The following is an 18,130-nucleotide window of genomic DNA, read 5'->3' as shown; positions in this document are numbered from 1 at the left end:
AGAAATAAGCTCTCAACTGCACAATTGGAGAGGCTTGTGTTCTATTATTGCAACTTGCGATTGATAGAGCAGAAACGGAACCCCATCGAGCCTTGCCAAGTCAATCCTGACAAGATTGATATCACAAAGTGCAAGGGGATCCCCGACATCCCTCAGGAGGACAGAGATATCTATTCCATGCTGTATGAGGAGATTACACCTACATCTCATGGTACACGATCCGAGGCACTTGCTAGTACCAGTGCAACACCAGCAGATCATGAGGATAAGGCATTTGAGGAGGACTCAACCCGTGGTACTAGTAGTGAGAGTGAGGATGAGCATGATGGAGAGGATGATGAGGATGATGGGCAACAGGATGAGCCTTGAGTCATTTATCTATGTACTTTTTTTTGGATTTGGTGGACCGTGGGACATTGTGTGATTGTCATGACTCTTGGGAGTCATCATGATTTATCTTCAATACAGTTTGGAACCCCCCTTTTCTCCAGCTCTCTCATGAGGACACCAACCAGATTTTCCGGTTAGATCTTCTCACCCTCTACGCCCACTCCACATGGATCACACCTTCGGAGCTTCCACCGAAGATGCTCTTTTATAGAGATCACTTCCTCACGCTCACCAAGGATGGATTCATCCAACAGCCGACTGCCTCAATGTTTACATGTACCATGCAATGCGGATTGCGATTGGCCAAATACAGGTTTCAACACGCCACCTCAGAGTGGGGCAGAAGAGCTGAGTGCCTCTTCAAAGCCAGGGAGCTCATACGGAGACCCAAGGAGGAGAGGATCTGCCGATTATGCCACACACAGGTTGAGGCAGAGGAGCATTACCTATGTCGTTGCCTAGTATACTATGAGATCTATGGGAGGTTTCACTGTTTGTTCCATGAGGGATTTAGCCCCCTCTCTAGAATCATTGACTTCCCAAACAAGCCTTGCCTAGGGCTCTTTCTGCTCGAGCTCTACATATACAGGGACACTTTCTTTAGAGAGTTTCTGCCCCAGCCACTCCAACTCCTCCCTCGCCAGCCAACCATCACCAACTTCTTCCAAACCCAAGAGGTGGAGGACACATACAATTGATCCTGTGGACCCACCTTGGGCTGCTCCGCACCCACCTCACCTGAAGGGAGTTCCCTCGGACCAAGCCTCCGCATTCCAACGTGCTCGATGCCGCCGCCCCAGTTTTATTTTTATTTTCTATTCCATGATGAGATATACCATGGACATTATTGTATCACTTTGGTCTCATAGGCCCATTCAGTCTTTATATATATGTATATGTATATGTATGTATATATATACATATACATACATACATACACATATATATACATATATATATATTTCTTTCTTTCTCTCTCATGCCGAGTACATCTCACACGACGATGATACCTTGGCGCCCCTACTGGCCTACATGTTCAATAGAGCCCTTTGTGAAGGATTTCCAACCTCTTGGTCCGCTAACACCATCACCCTCATCCTCAAAGCCACAGATCCACTTGATCCTAATAATTACAAGACGATCATGATTGGCCAAACTTTGTAGATCGGTGCTAGAGGCGGAGCTCAGTTCATTTGCAGAGAGACAGGGATGTACAGTTTCAGGACAGGCAGGCTCTCGGAGGAGCTACTCTACCCTTGACCACATCTTCACCCTCCGTGCCATCATCGAGGAGGGTAGAGCACATCAGAGGATTTACTGCTCCTTTGTAGACCACCTCCCACCCCTTTAGTATAGTTTGGACTCCCCTTCTCTCTAGCTCTCTCATGAGGACTTCTCAACGTCTCCACCCACTGCACATGGATCACACCTTCAGAGCTCACAACGAAGATGAACTTCTACAGAGATCACTTCCTCGCACTCACTAATAATGGATTCATCCAGCAGCTGGGCTACCTCAGTGTTCACATTTCCCATGCCATGCAGATTGCGATTGGCCAGATACGGGTTTCATCCTACCGCCAAAGAGTGGAGATAGGTACAACAACCACGTCTTCAGAGCCAGGAAGCTCATACGGAGACCTACGGAGGAGAGGATATGCCGATTATGCCACACAGAGGTTGAGATAGAGGAGCATTACCATGAGATCTGTGAGGTTTCACTGTCTGTTCCATGAGGGATTGGGTCCACTCTCCAGCATCATTGACTTCCTGGACCAGCGTTGCCTAGGGCTCTTCCTACTTGAGCTCCGCAAACACAGGCACACTTTCTTGAGAGAGCTTCGGCCCTAGCCACCCTAACCCCCCCTCGTCAGCCAACCATCACCAGCTTCTTGCGGACCCAGGAGGAGGAGATGCCCATACAATGGATCTCGTGGACCCACCCACCTCGCTTGAGAGGAGTTACCTCGGACCGGGCCTCCACATTCGAGCATGCCCGACGCCCTTGGTCCCCAAGACATCACGATCCATCGAGCTACGTTTCCACGTGACGTAGCTGAGGGAGACCTCTCAGCCATACAAATTAGCCCCATGCTTGATATTTTGGAGTGGTATACCATCTATTGGGGGCTGATGCTCCTCTCATGTTCCATGTTCCTAGTATTCCAAGATGATATCCCATGGACAGTTTTGTATCACCCCAATGAGATAGCTTTGCTTTGTGAGGTATGCCATGGACATTATTGTTATAATAGATGCTTAATATATCTTTCGTTCTCTCTCTTGGGATAGTTTCCTACGACATTAAAAAGTTCTCTTCTCTTCTCTTCTCTTCTCTTCTCTCTCTCTCTCTCTCTCTCTCTCTCTAGATACTCTTCTCCTCTCTTCTCTCTCTCTCTCTCTCTCTCTCTCTCTCTCTCTCTCTCTCTCTCTAGATACTTACCTTCAGTCCTTTCTTTTCTTTTTCAGATAGTGTATCAGATGTCACATGGTTGTAACTTTGGTCTCATAGGTCACTTTGGCCTTTTGAAGACGTTAATATAACATTTCATTTCTCTCATCCTATGCCAGTGTATTCCTGTGTGTCATAGACCCTTGTGGTCTTTTGCAAAATACTGAAACGATTTTCTTTCTTTGTGTCTCCATCCCACACTCGCAAAAAAGCCTCCTTAGTTCAGCCATGCCATTATATCCCTCACCCCACCATCTTCACCACCCAGTTAATGCTCAAAGTCATGAAAAGGCTCAAAAATGGTAGAGCCAAAGACCATAAAGGACTTCACAGAATATAGTGACTCCCATTCATTAACCAGGGGCCTCAAAAGACCCACAAAACTACAAGACCGATGTGGTTGGTCATACGATGGCCATAATTAATGGATCCGTATCCCAATGATTGGGCTGAGAGGCCCAATCATGGGTAAGGCAGTTCTTCAGCAGACCACACTACATTCGAACCAAGATTTCTTCTACTCATTTAAAGCCACAATAATGGTGGCTGTCATGCCCAGGCAACTGGGTCTCCCAGGGCTATGCCTTAGGGAGTAACGAAACTGCTTTGGGTGAAGTTAATGACAAAAGCGTTTCTCTATTCGAGTCCAGGGACGGCTCCGGCCGCTGCTGACCCCCGCTCGAAAAACAAAAACAATAGCTACCACCAGGATATGCCAAATTGAAAAACAGAGGGGATTTTCTCAGGCAACTGAACCTTGGCAATAATTATATGCAAACTTGCTAGCAACAAGCTGTCAAAAGTTACCTCATTTCCTTCTGATATCTGCGAAAGACATCGTCTTTGAGCACATGGATCGTCAACTTAATATGAGTTCTTTGCTCTTTCGTATCAAATCCCTTTAAACGACAAGGGAAACGAACTTGCATCTTACGTTCTCGTAGGACTTGAATCATCTCCTGCAGTCATGCCATCATGGGTGCAAGAGTCAATGGCTCTGTCAACTAGAAATTTCAATGCCAACCAAGAACTCTGGCATTCACAAAAAGTAGAATGCACCAGCTTAAGTACAAGACGGGCACCTAAATCATTTGAATAAGAATTTCTTCTCCTAAATTCACATTGAAAAAGACCAGAAAACAAAGGTAACTATGTATTATTTGCCTGCAATTTTGTGGTCATATGATCGACAGGTGCCGCCTTTAAGAACTTGTTGAACAATGAAGCATGGCTTTCATTGGATGTCCAATCTGACCAGTCTGAGCACATATGTGGTCCAGCACTTCGAAGCAGAGCATCCACTTGCTGTCAAACACAAAAACAGTATTGAACTTTGCAAATTTAAAATTCAATAAGCAATTATGGACAAACAGTGCCCCAATTACCTGCTCCTTGCTGGCCTTGTGTTCGGCACATATCTCACGTAGACTTTGCCCTAGCTGTACATGATCTGATTCTACTGGAAACAAAGTGTAAACGAAGCTACTTCAGCACAAAGAAACATGCTGCCAATCCAGTCATGGAGTTGGGAAAAAATGATCAATTGCCTCCATAAATGCACCTCAAAGCTGTCCAAAACATCAATAATATTTTTGCAAGTAAAAGAAAACACTGCCAATTCGTGAATTATTGGGAAGACGAAGAGTCATTAGACCTCACAATACTCTGCTGTTGTTTGTTTTCCTCTTGTGATGGAAGCAGAAATGCAAACCATTGCGGAAGCAACCCTCCTGGTCCTCCGTGATGGAACATGAGATTTTCTGATTTCGAACTCCTGCCCCTATTGCAAGGATTAAGATGGAGAATTCTCACCTGCCCTGAAAAGTGTTCAACAGACAAGTGTTCAAGGGTCAATTAAGATGGAGAATTCTAGGATGGGCGTATCGGCTGTGGGGATAGCGACCTTCCCTTGACTGCCCTTGATGATTGTAGCCGCACCCACCCTCTTTCTGAGACTTTGGAGGCCTGGCCATTTCCTTCGCACAGATAGAGGCGGTGACCCCATTTGGCATTACATACCTAGGCGAGTTTGTCCTTAGTCCTTCGTAGAGTGATAGATATTCCGCATTGAGTCTCTGATGGGAGGGCGAATTCTTTTTACAATCACTTTGTTAAGAGAGCGGAAATCTACACATACCTGAATTTTGTTGGACTTCTTCTTGGGCATGATGACCATGGGGGACAGCCGGTCGGAGTGCTCGATTGGCGAGATGATGTCGCCAGCCTCCATTTTTTTCAGCTCCAGCTTCACTACTTCAGCATACTTGGGATTCACCTTGTATGCACACCCAAGAACAGGCCGTGCACTGCCTTGTATGGGAATGGTGTGCATAGTACGGGAATCGTGTGCATGCCAATGTCTATTGGCACACCTTCTAGATCTTTGTAGGTCCAAGAAAAGACGTCTGTGTAGGAGTGGAAGAAGTTAGAGGCTTGTTCAAGGAAGTCGGGGTAGTCCCACAACCAGGAGGCTTGTAAGATTGACCAAGGCTCCTATGCCATGCCGAGATTGAATTCCTTCACCGGATCTTGAGAGGGCAGAGAGTTAGGAAGCTCACCTTTGTGGGAAGGTTGGTTGAGCATGGTGACATCATGGGCTGGCCGTCTATGGGGAAGTCACCATACTGGTCATGTTGCCATGGGGGAGGGAGCTCTTCAAGAGGAATGGGGGAGAGACTGTTGGTTGAAGGTTTGGGTGGATGGGATGGCACCTTGGCCGGCGGAATCTCAATTGGTGAGGTGGAGGTGACCCTGGGTGGATGCTTGCCACGCCTTCGATCAGTAATGGGTTCTCCCAATTCAATGGCCTCAATTGTTTCTGCCTCCGTGTCTGCTTACAAAATCAGAGGGGGTAGTGGAGTGATCTCCACCATGTGTCAAGCCAGGGTGCCTCCTTCTTGGAGCCAGTCGAGCAATTCGGCATCTTCTTTGTAAGGCATGATGCCTTCACCTGTGGAAGGCGGATGACCACAAAGTAAATAACAAATTGGGCACCATCCATCTTCACTGGTACTCCCTCGACCAAACTCATGCTCATCTGCCATCTGTACATGAAATTTGCAGGGCTGGGTGAGCTGAAGGCCAATGGCGTGTAAGGTGAACTCAGGGATCAAGCTGACACCAAACCGGTTGTCTATGATGATTGCACAAAAAGTGACGTGCCATTAATGTGGACTGTCAGCTGGGGACTTTGGTAGTTGATGAGAGTGTCAATGGTTGAGCCTATCCCCATGCATGTGGTGATGTCTCGTGCCCTCAATCGCCCACCACTAAGAGGAGCTGATGGACACTGTCCTTCCCATTGAGTGATTAGTGCTGCAAGTTGATGGCAGACCTCGGAGCTCAAGTGAAGTAGATCATGAAGGGGCACATTTAGTCAGCATTCTTGAAGAAGGGGTGTTGATAGCTTTGGGGTAGAACGGTACAGATGGTGAGCTAGGAGGTATGGCAGTCTCTTGTGGTGGTCATAAGACCTTTGTAGGCTTGTAAGAATGCATGGTCCAGTAGATTGTGGGGAAGAGGGGATGTGTCTGCAAGCTTTTCCTTAGTTGAAGTGGTTCCTAGAGCCTTCTTTTGGGCACAAGTGATCATTGTGCAGGTGTGGGGTTGATCATCGGCGCTTGGAGTGGGTGCTTGCAAAGTTTGGTCACTATTAGACGATGTTTGGGTATGATGGCATGGTGAAAAGCGAGATTTTCCATGGCCTCCCGGACACTAAGAGACTTGAAAATTGCACACTGAGCGCTACTTGATATGCCAAATATCGTCCGATGGTGACCAAACTTTGCGAGCATGTTGGGGAAAGAAGGGGGGGGGGGGGGGGTGTCCCGGGACTCCTAAAAGGGAGGGTGATTGGGACCTGAAGTTGGGACTTGATGTGGGGACAAGGGTTGTGCTTCTCCTCCCTCTGAGACAAGGTGTTCAGTTGGGAAAGTGAAGTCCATGGATGGATAGGCAAAAGTGCTACTCTCTGCATGGGGCAGTCAGAGGTATATAGGGATCCTTAGAGCCCGTGCAATAGCCGCAAGGTCCTTCAAGGAGGGGGAATTTTCCTTGGTAGTGAACGTACTCACCACATCTATAACATAGGACTGGCCGTGTTCGGGGTGGAGACAAGGTGTGCGAGCTATGGGGGTTGCCACTAGGGTGGCAATTGGAAGATTGGGATGAGAGGTGGAAGAGTTGATGGTGAGAGAGGAGCTTGTTGGGTGAATGTGGGAGCCCGGATTGGTTGGTGGTAGATAGAAGTGTAGGGGCCTGCCAAGTGATTGAGAGCTATGCTTGTTGTTGGGAACGACTATTGTTGTTAGTGTTACTAGTGGAACCCCTTCAGGTATTAATAGTGTTTGTCCTCGTGAACGCCTTTCTCATAGAATTTGCAGTATCTCCTTCTCAGACAATCCTGTGGGGTGTCGCCGACGGCTTGACAGATGGGACACCAAACTGTGCTTTTGGCTTCCTGTTGAGCCTTGAGTTTTTCTATCTCCTTCCTGAGGTGGGCAAGACTACCTTCTTCTTACTGAGCTTTTTCGAGCGTAAGAGCTTCTAGCTCACGCTTGAGATGATCTTCTTCATTGTGGGCCGTCTGGATCTCGAGGGCTTGGAATTCCATTTTCAGCTTGGTCACTATATCATTGGCAATGGTGGAAGACCCCTTAGTGCTAGCCCCTCCATTGCCGTCACCTTCAAACAAGAGGCGTGCATTTTTGAGTTGAGGGGTGATTTCTTGAAACTCCGGCAAGGTGGCGTCTGGCCTAATGCTCTCTTGGATCTTTAGTTGAGTGGTTGGAGGAAGAGCCTGGTTCACCCACTGATAGAGCATGAAGTCACCTGGATGGGTGGGCAAGCAGGCCGCCAGGACGGTCTCCCGTGTCATGAGCTCGGAGCAGCTTGTTCATGCACAACACTTGCTCCTCATAATTACTTGGACGACAGGTTCTAGAGAAGGTGTCACGTAGGACTGTCTAGGTTGCAAAATGTTTCACTGGAAACTAACTGAACCAATTGGCAGCTGACCCCTGCAAGGTGGAGGTAAGAACACCACATAGGCATCCTCCCTGTCTAGTCCTCTACTTCTGCACATTGACTAGAAGCGGTGCACATGGCCGTTGACGTTCAACGAACTAACAAGGGGCTTTTTGGTGGACTTGATGACCCAACCTGTGAGCACGTGTTGGGCATGCGACAGGAGACTCTAGAACTCACAACGAACTACTGATTTTGAAGAGTTCCCCAACAAGATCAGCAAATTTTAGCGTACCTGCAGCACACCTTGCTCCACGGCACACTAGGTTTGCGACTAGTATTTGTCACAGGTTCACTCTATGGCAATATGCCTCCAGGAGTTCCGAATTGACTAGGGAGCAAGGTCACCGCTAAACGAAACGTTGCTGAAACGATTCATTTTGGAATGAAACCTTTCACCACTGGGAGGTGGCCAGTGAAACGATGGACCGAAACGATTATATACATAAAATTTGAAGGTTGGGCATGGTGCCAAAAGAGTTGAAAGTATACACATCAACTGAATCAATAATCAATCAATCATAACCCTCAAATTGGTGGAAGAATTGGGCAACCAATTTGGGGGTTTTGCCCAAACCGGAATTAAACTTTAGTTTAGGGGTTTTGCCCAAACCCTCGAATTGGTGGAAGAATTGGGCAACCAATTTGGGGATCCAAATTGAGATTTGCTCAAATTGGGCAACCAATTAAAGGATTTTGTCCCAAATTGGACAAAACCACCAAATTTGGGCATTGAATTGAATGCCCATTTCTGAATGTTGAGAAGATGGGCTTATAGATGTGATTTTTGTATATTTTTCTCATACTTAATAGAAGTCTCTTTTTGAAAAAGAAAAAAACTGCCCGCCCTGAAACGTTCTACATTTCACTCCATGCATGAAACGTTTCACCAACGTTTCGTGTTTCGCGTTTCAGGGGAAGTGAAACGCGTTTCACGGTGACCCTGCTAGGGAGACCTGCGGCTACACTGCCCACTCCACTACGCACTCACACAACTTTGACAAGACACTATGCTGATCGTGCACCCAAGACTGGATAGTGACATAAGCGATAGACAATCAACAAGAGGACTCGAGAGAGTACAAAACCTGAGAGCGAACACTTATATTCATTCCAAAAGTCTCTTTGGCAATCGCAAAGCTACATGTTTATACAAGTGGTCATCCCAAGGTAGCTGCTCCATTTGGTAGTGAGTAAGGTGTAATTATTTCACGGTAATTGCTGATTTGGTGGCACCATGGACATAAGTTGCTGGAAAGCGCTGGTGATCCAGTAAAAAAGAAGTGGGTAGTCGATGGAGATGGCAAGTGGATGTAACTTTGTCAGCTGGACAGTTACGTGGATCCTTTGTCCCCCGAATACTTGTCTGCTGGACACTTGGCGCTTCCCGCCGCTTCCGCATGCAGTCAGAACCTCCCTGTAACTTCCCCCACTAATCGGAGAGTGTGAATGATATCAAGCCATATGCTCCTGATGGTCTCAGCTGGCAGAGTGTGGGTACCCTCAATGGCCTCGTTGCATCTATCATGCCAAATGTGCCAAGCTGTGATGCTACTGTAAATCTCCCATCTCTGGCATGAGCCTAGCCGCCGGTCACCTGAGGGAGGGGCTGTGACTAGTACTACTACAATAGGATGGTGAGAGACATGCCTCCCCCATCCTCCTCATAAGCCCTGATCGCTCCAGCCTCTGTGGCCCAAGCTACAGTGCCCCAAGTGATGATCCGGGTCAATGCCTTGTCCATAGCGAAGATGCGGAGAATCCGTTGCCAAATCTGTTGAGCCTTCGGACAATCCCAAAGGCAATGTCGCTAAGACTCCTGATGGTGGCCACACCGCGGACAAGCCGCTGACCGACCTCCAACTACCAGCCAAGTACTGACCGCCAAACTCCTGTGTGCCAACAACCAAAGAATGAGTGTTATCTTTCTAGGCCAAAAGTTGTCCCAAAGCCTCTTCAAGAAATCTGAAAGGAAGTGTTCTAATAGGCCCTGTGACTGTCAAAGTGTTGCTGTTGTCGATGTGCCATCCATCTCAGGCATCTGGATCCTGAAGCCTAGCCGCGCTTTATATGCAAAGAAGGGGGCATCCAGAGTAACCGCGTGAGAGGTCGGCAGTCCCAAATCCATAGCCGCCATAGTCTCTCCCTGGCCACCTTGGCCGGTGCTGGATCTATGTGCTATTCCCATTCCCATGCCTAAAAAACGATCACCCTCACCCTCTACAAGGTGCAACCTCTGAAATCCTCCAACGGCAGCTCTAATCTCTCTAGTCTGCCTTCGGATCCAATAGAAAAAGTGAGCAGACCACTGTCCTCACCTGCTCCGTGGACCGCCACAAGGATATCGTATCTAGCAAACACTCCTAACCACATTGGGGGGGTCGGGTCTAGAATAGGCATCAGCCACTCTTGAGGGATAGTTGAGTCAATGTCGATGCTGAGCCTATCTCGACCCCGGATCCTTGGTAGGCCTCGCTCCTGCTCCTCCAGTGGTAACGGCTTGTGTGCAATCCAATCTCTAAGAGACCTGGCTGGTCCTGTACTAAAGGCTCCCCAAGATACATGCGATCGGGCCCCTAACATGTGGCCACTAGGTAAACAGATCAGGGGGTTCCAGACCAATGGCTGCCAGAGCCGCTCCTCTAAGGCAACTAGAACTATCTATTTGAGGGTTGTCCTAAGATAATCCCAAGCCCAAAGTAAACTGGTTCAAAATCTATCCTCAAAAGCTGGGCTAAAACCACGGGCTCGCATCTCTATGAAAATCCATTGGGTACTCAGCGGCCACGGGCCACCAAGGCTCGGAGTGCGGGCTAAAATTCAGGCCAATAAGAAATCCTTCCAAGGCTCACCACCGGGAAGGAGTCCTTTGACAATCAACTTGCCCAATAGGGCACGGCTCTGAATAACAGGATCGATGAGGCCAAGCCCCCCTCTGCTACGTGGCTAAGTGATCACTCGCCATGCCACCTTGGCCTTGGTTGGTCTCCCATCACTTCCAGCCCATAAGGAGTTTCGGATCAATCGTTGTACCTGGCCAATGCATGCCCGAGAAAAGGCCCAACACGAAGTGATGTACTACATGGTGGCTACAAGTGGTGGTGGTTCGCCCACCACCACTCTCCCTACTAGGGAGAGCCTCGCCGAGCTCCAATATAAAAGCTTCTTCCGAATAAGCAGAGTGAGCTACTGCTCGGGAGAGATATCAATGCCAACCTGGCAACCGAGATAGCGAGCTGGAGTGCCTCTCGGGATCCACTGGAAAGCCTCAACTTGTCGCCAAGCCGGGGCGTGTGCTGAACCTACCCAAAAACCACACGACTTGTGCCAGTTGATCTATGCTCCTGATGCACGGCAGAAAATCTCAATCGCCTCCGCGAATCTCTGGAGATTCCCAACATCTCCTGAAAGGAAGGCTACTGTGTCATCAGAGAACTCTGAATCAACTCCTCCTCTGTACAAAGGGGGCAATCCCTTGAGCTCGGTCTCCTGGGCAGAGAGAAAACTGCTCATGGCCTCGGTGACAAAAAGGAAGAGGTAAGGTGCCAATAGACATCCCTACTGGAACGAGTGGGAAAGGGAAAATCTGTCACCTCGAGCTCCCTAAATGAGGAGCTGGCTATGCGAGACTGAGTAAAGTCCCGAAACCCCATGAATCCACTCCATGAGGAATCCCATCCGGCTCATCGTGCCCTCCAGAAAGCTCCAATGCACCCTATCATATGCTTTCCCAAAATCTAGGAGAAACACAATGAGGTCCCGCTGCCACATCCTGGCCGCAGCTGTCGCCTCCCAGAAGGTAAATATGTTGTCCAGGATGCTCCTATCTTGAACAAAGCCAGTCTGAGTGTCATGGATCAAGTCTCGGAGAAAAGGCTGAAGTCTCCTACTGATGGCCTTGGTCAAGATCTTATAGGCTGTCCCAAGGAGAGTGATGGGTCTCCACTGCCAGATCTCCAATCTGCCCCCACTCGCCTTAGGAATCAAGTGAATCAAGCTCTCTGAGAGCCTCTTTTGCATGGCACCCGTAATCATATTCTCATTTAAGGCAACTCGAAGGCCACCTTCCATGAGGTCCCAATGGTGAAGAAAGAAGGAAACTGGAAGCCTGTCCACCCTTGGGCATTTTCCCCTGGAAAGTGTCGCCAATGCCTCTGCCAACTCCTCAGCAGTAAATGGTGTGAATAAAAATGACCGAAGAGAAGGGGGAACCACCTCCCTCATATGCCGCGAGACCCTCTCGCATGCATCCACCACCTGTGAAGATGCTGGGGCACCAGTGAGGAGGGATCGAAAAAAGTCCATGGCGATGGCTCTCACCTGGGGGGATCTGAAACAATAGCTCCATCCTGGCCACGCAACCTACAAATACCAGGGTCCAGCTATCTCAAAGCAATGCCCTGTGACTCTCGCCTGCCTGTGTCCAGAAAGAGGCCCTAGCATGATACTTGTACTCCACCCTCCTCTCCTTTATGGATCTAATCTCCGTGCGAGCGGCGGCAAGCAAACTCTCGATCCACTAGCTATCTAGGGACCTCTCCTGAAGCCGCTGTAAAGATGCTAGATGACTCCTCAAACTCCTCTCCTGCTCCTGGAAACCCTCTAATCTGCTCTAGGCTGCCTCTTGCAAGAAACTATTGATTTCCCCTAAGCCCTCATCCAATGTGTACACATCAGAGCCTAAAAGAGAATCCAGTCTCGCCCATATCTACTCTATCTTGTTGCATCTCTGGGTCCTGAATGAGGCTATCCGGAATCCTCAAGCTCACATGCCTGTCATGCCTCCAGCGTGATCAGAAAAGGAAGTAGCTGCCAAAATACCAATCATACCCCCTCGGCTGCAAGCCCACTCATCAACATAAAACCTGTCATGTCTAGAGAAGTTGGGGCCGGCGCTCCTCTTATCCGATCTCGAGAAGAAAAGGCTCCCAGGGCTACGCCCAAACTCTGGAAGATGCCAAGGGTCCTGTCCCCTAACTGCAAGAATCATCTCCTCCCCGGCTCAGTACTCTGCTCCTGAAACTGTGGTCGTGCCACCTCCAAGCCCGTCCTTTGTTGCCTCAACCATGTTAAAGTCATCGCCCAAGCACCAAAAGTCATCCTAAGGGAGGGCCTACCGTAGTGAGCTCCAAAAGAGGGCTCTACCTGCAGCAGCATTCAAAGCATAGATGTTGAGGAAGCCAACACTATCCTCTCCAATAGTAATGGTAATCCACTGTGCCCGCCCCGAGAGAATGACTCCTGAGCCAGTCATTGCCGACAACAGCTGCTCACTGATAGAAATACACATACTTGAACAAGGGCTACTGTCTCCTCAAAAATGTCAGTCCCTTCCATCGGTAGACACCGGAAGAAACTGTAGTCCTCATACTGTCCTAGGATCCTGGGGGCCGCACCTGGAGACTCTAGCGGAAGAGCCCTCACCGGGGAGGCAGCAATGGTCATCTCTACCGGATCACAGTGAATCAAGCGACGGACTGATCTCGCCGGCTGCCTCCGCACTGGGTCAAGGGCTGCTGGGCGGTGATGAGAGTGCTTTGGAGAGGCAGATGGGGGAGGGAGGGGGGCTCGAATGATAAAGGAGGGGCAAAGTGCGTTGCCCGGCAGGTAAAGTTAGTGACAAGATTGGGGAAGGAGGAGGGGGAGGACGTGGGGGAGGCGGCGGCGGCGGCGGCAGCGGCGACAGAGGGCGAAGGGGCGGAGAGGCTGGGGAGGGGTGCTGCTAAGGGAGATCCATCAGAGAGGAAAGCTGGGGGGAGGGGCCCACCTGGGGCTCAAAGAGGCCGGCCGGCCTCTCAAAACACCCGGGGGAGGGGGGGGGGGGCGTTGATCTCAACTAGGGATCGGCCACCATACAAGTGGGGCCGGAGGGGCCGCTCCAGGGCTGGAGAGGGCGCGTCATCAACGGAAAAGTGCTGGGATAAATGCTTGTAAAACAGTTCTCTGACAAAACCGAATCCTCCTGAGATCTGCCAACCTAGCGCCCTCAGTGGCGGCGCTCAGTCGTCTGGCGCCCCGCGGACGATCCAACCATCCGCCACTCACCGTCCACTGGGTCACCCAAAGTCGGGCCTAGTGCTCTGCTGCCTGAGGACCTGCCCCTCTCTCTACCCCCTGGTGAGGGTCACTATGAGAACCAGGGGGAGGAACCATTGCAAGTGGTCTCTTCGACTGCCGCCGAGGGCCAGCTCTAGCTAAGTGACACATCTGTCTGCAAATGAAGCATTGGCCTAGGAGACCAGAATACTCTACGCGTTGCTGTATGGGGTCCCCACGGAAGCTAGGAATAGAATACAATGTGGTACTGACTCTGGCGAGGCCGCACAGATGCGGAGGGATGGAATCCCAGCTGCCCTCGTGAGGGCCGAGGCAGTGGTGGGGGGGGACTCCATCACTCTCCCGATGGCACCACCAATCACCGGGAGAAGAGGAAGGTACTCCTTCCCAAGGCCTAGGAAGCAAACTGTCACTGGGAAGCCCGAAACACCAGCCAATGGGTCAGACGTAGGATCGAAGCCGTGCCACACCACCGTGCAAATAAGGCTTGCACCATATGCAGTGCAAGGGGACTCAACTGCATGACTCGGTCTAACGCCGATGGCGAGTCAAACTCCACATGGTAGTATCCAGGTCCCAGAGGGTAAATATCAATGATCTTTGGAGGTTCGCGAATGAGGATGGCCTGAAAGAGATCCTTGAGCTGTCCGCACGCAGGGCGACTACCAACAATTTTGTAGACCAGGGTGGAGGCCTTGAGTGAGGCAACAGTCGTGGCAAGAACCTGTAGATCCGCTTCGGAGAACAAAATGCAAGCGACGGCGGCTTCGGTTGGGATGACGGAGCGGCTGTCATGGAGTCCTCCTCAAGCTGAAGACCAGAATAAATCAAAGCTTGCTCAGTAAAATTGAAAACCCCAAAAGACAACAAGAAGCAAACCCCACGGGAGGGGAGAGAGGAGAGGGGCGGGAAACGAAAAGAAAAAGAGAAAAAGAGAAAAAGAGGAAAAGAAAAGAAAAGAGAGAAGAAACGAAAAAAGAAAAAAAGAGAAAAAAAAAGGGGGAGCGGCGAAGAGAGAGAGTAAAAGGGGGGGGGGGGGGGGAGACGGGGGGGCAAAGGGCAACGTAGAGAGGGGGGAGGGGGGGAGGCGAGCAGCAGAGAAGGGGAGACGGGCAGCAAGGAGCGGACAGAGGGACGAACTGCGGGGGGGAGGGGGGGGCAGCGAAAGAGGTGCAAAAGGCACAGAGAGGGGAGTGAAACAAGGGGAGGGGCAGCCAGAGATACGCAGTGAAAAGGGGGGAAGGTTGGGGGGGGAGGGGGGGGGGGGATCAGCGAGAACGAGCTCACGAGCTTCTGCCTACTTAGAAGCTTTTAGACAGTCATGCCTCAACCCTTTCAAATGCCACTTCTTGGTGGTACAAGGCACCCTCCTTAGGTACAGTACCTCTGCCAAGGGTCTTGCCCCAAATCCAGACAAAATCAGTCATTCTTCGCCTCCCTCCTCCAAAGGGCACCCATCTTGTCGAGCACCTGGCTATCACAAGCGCTTCATAAGAATATATGATGGCACCCTCACCCGCCTAGTGAGCCCCACCACAAACTTCCAGTGGTCCACTCCTGAAGCCAATACCATCAACAATCTCAAGCAACGCCTAACAGAATCCCCATGCTTATTCCACTAGATTGGTCTATGTTATGTGCCTGGACACTAATGTACGAATTAGGGACCCCTAATCTAGTGGGGTTAGGGGACCCCAGGATAAGGGATTAGCAGGCAGATACTTGGCTAGGGTTCCTCGATTGATAAAACAAGCTTAATGGCCTTTTATAGCAAGTTAGCTATTTATGGTGTAGCTATCACTATATAAGTGAGAGCCTGGGTTATTATTAGACGTAGTTGTATGGATGCACCACTAAAGATCTGGTTTGGACTAGGAGAGCATGCATGCTCATGCCACACACATGGCGAGTATGTAGGTTGGCATGTCCAAGGCCTACGTGCAAGCTTTGGTGGTATGGGACGCCGGAGTTAGACACGGGCCTATGGGATTGTGCAGGAAGCCCCAGCCTTGCTCAGGGGAGATCGGTGGATGCTGGTTGCTGTTGGGAGGTGAGCTAGCTTGCTACCTCATGATTTGGTTTAGGACTAACCTTGTTTTAAGCAATGTTTAGGGCAGATTTTGGAAAGGACTTCACACTCACTCACATGGATGCCAATTTCAACCGGACATGCCCATCTACTACGCCAGCCATCCACTCAACTGAGTTGAGAGAAATTACAACACAACTGAGCGTGAAGGCTTGGCAATTGTCCATGCCCTCCAAAAATTTTGTCACTGTCTCTTGGGTGTCCACTTCATTGTCATCACCGACCATCATGCCTTGAAACATCTTCTCAACAAGCACTAGGTGGCTGGCCGAGTCTGGAGATGGCTTCTTCTCTTCCAAGTATTAGATTTCGATTTCTTGCTCCAACCAAGAAAGCACCATGTCATGGCAGATCACCTCTCTCGCATAGATAGTGGTTAGCCTACCACATCTACACGTATTGATGATGACCTTCCCAATAATGTGTTTTTTAAAGTAGATGTGGCTCCTGCTTGGGGTATGGTGATGAACTTGCCCTGCTCTCCACAGGTTCTTTTCCCACAGATATGTTCCCCAAAGACAAAAGGCGGCTCTTCCTCAGGAGCCAACAGTACAAACTCATGGGTGGACAGCTATACAAAGCCGCTCATGACAGTATCCTGTGCCAATACTCTTATGTTCTTTTCCCACAGGTATGTCCCCCAAGGACAAAAGGAGACTACTCAAGAAGAACCGGTTATACCAACTCGTGCGTGGGCAGCTCTACAAAGTTGGTCCTGACAGCATCCTGTGCCAGTCCTTGTGAGGTTCCACACCCAGTGGAGGACACTCATGCTGGACCGTCACGTTTACACTACCCAAAGGCACAGCACAACCAAACGCATCTTTCATTTTGGCATACGGTGATGGTCAAGCAGAAAGCACCAATAAAGCCCTATGTCATCTTCTCCACAAGGCTCATCGCCAGCATCCCAAGCAATGGCCAGATGCTCTTCTGGGCACTCTGGGCATATCGGAATGCTTATAAAGCAACTACTCGACACAACCCCTTCCAATTGGCTTTTGGGCTCCAAGCCATCTACCCTTTCGAATTTACCCATGGTTCCCTCAAGGTGGGCACCCCATCTGTCTCTTGCTCAATCCTAGAAGAAACGCGTGGTCTTGCCAACTTGGCCCTGAAAGAAGAGTAACACAGACACAAAGCATGGCACAACCGACATTTACGTCACCCTCCTTTTCTCAGGATGACTTTTTACCAGACTCAGTACCTTCAACAAGCCAAGAAGGTGGTACCTGCAAGGGCAGGCCCTTACAAGGTTCAAGAAAACCTGGCACCAGGTGCTCTACAATTGTGCACCTTGTCCAAGGAGCGCCTTCTTCTAGTGACTAGATCCAAACTCAAGCTCCATCTCCAAGATAAATCTGAAAAACCATCTCTCCACATGCCCAGGTTGATGAATGCTTTACACACACACACACACACACATTTTTTTTTTGGGGGGGGGGGGGGGGGGGGAACCACTATTTCTATTAGGTCAAATGTACAGAGAGATATCCCCTCAAATCAAGAGAGGTCTCATAAATGTTGAAAACTAAAAACACTGGAAAAACAAATCCAGATGAGACTCATCTAACTATTGTAGCTGATAGCAATCATGTAGAGATTGTCGCAATGATTGAGGGAAATACTGATACTTGTCAATCGGGGTCGACTAGAAAACCAATAAATTACCAACAATCCAAACTATCCAGAGAGCCCAAAATCGCGCGTCCATTGGAGAAATGGAGCCATATGTGCAAATCTGTGCTCATTTTCCTCAAATATTCAAAAATGCTAAGAGAAACATGCACCTAGAAATTTGGCATTCAAGCATCTAGATAAATGATGTAGGAAATCTTGTGTCAAGGCAGCGCCACAACAAGTGATGAATGGTCTCATTCAAGTAAGAACATAAGCAGAAGCAATCTTTCTTTTTGCCAAAATGCTACCAACAGGAAGTATTCTTGAAATGCATCGCCAAAAGAAAAGTCTTTATTTGGGAGGTAACTTGCTTTCCATCGCCTCTGCAAAGTTTCTTTCCACCATATCATTGTCTTATTCATATTCCATAGCATATTTTCATGCTCCCAAAACCAAGGTGGTCGTATAATCAATCTGTAGATCCTTGTTGCTGTAAT

The 18,130-nt window shown here is 49.3% G+C and overlaps 1 protein-coding gene across 4 annotated transcripts in view; it reads right to left on the bottom strand.

Annotated features, from left to right (window-relative positions):
- RNL (RNAligase) overlaps positions 1-18,130 on the bottom strand; it is a 121,346-nt gene that overhangs the window by 39,938 nt on the left and 63,278 nt on the right. For 2 of the 4 annotated variants that reach the window (XM_086776323.1, XM_086776313.1), the window contains 3 exons: positions 4,228-4,301; positions 4,007-4,147; positions 3,650-3,801 (listed from right to left, as the gene is read on the bottom strand). In XM_086776323.1, coding sequence (XP_086632449.1) covers positions 3,650-3,801; positions 4,007-4,147; positions 4,228-4,301 — 367 coding nt within the window. The remainder of the gene's footprint in view (positions 1-3,649; positions 3,802-4,006; positions 4,148-4,227; positions 4,302-18,130) is intronic. The other 2 variants (XM_086776327.1, XM_086776319.1) reach the window with 1 other exon arrangement.

Source organism: Cibotium barometz, chromosome 3 (genome assembly GCF_041138505.1).
Source record: "Cibotium barometz isolate CiBa-2024 chromosome 3, ASM4113850v1, whole genome shotgun sequence".
Taxonomy (NCBI): domain Eukaryota; kingdom Viridiplantae; phylum Streptophyta; class Polypodiopsida; order Cyatheales; family Cibotiaceae; genus Cibotium; species Cibotium barometz.
Note: the sequence above shows the minus strand (reverse complement) of the source record. Positions and strands in the feature narration are given on the sequence as shown.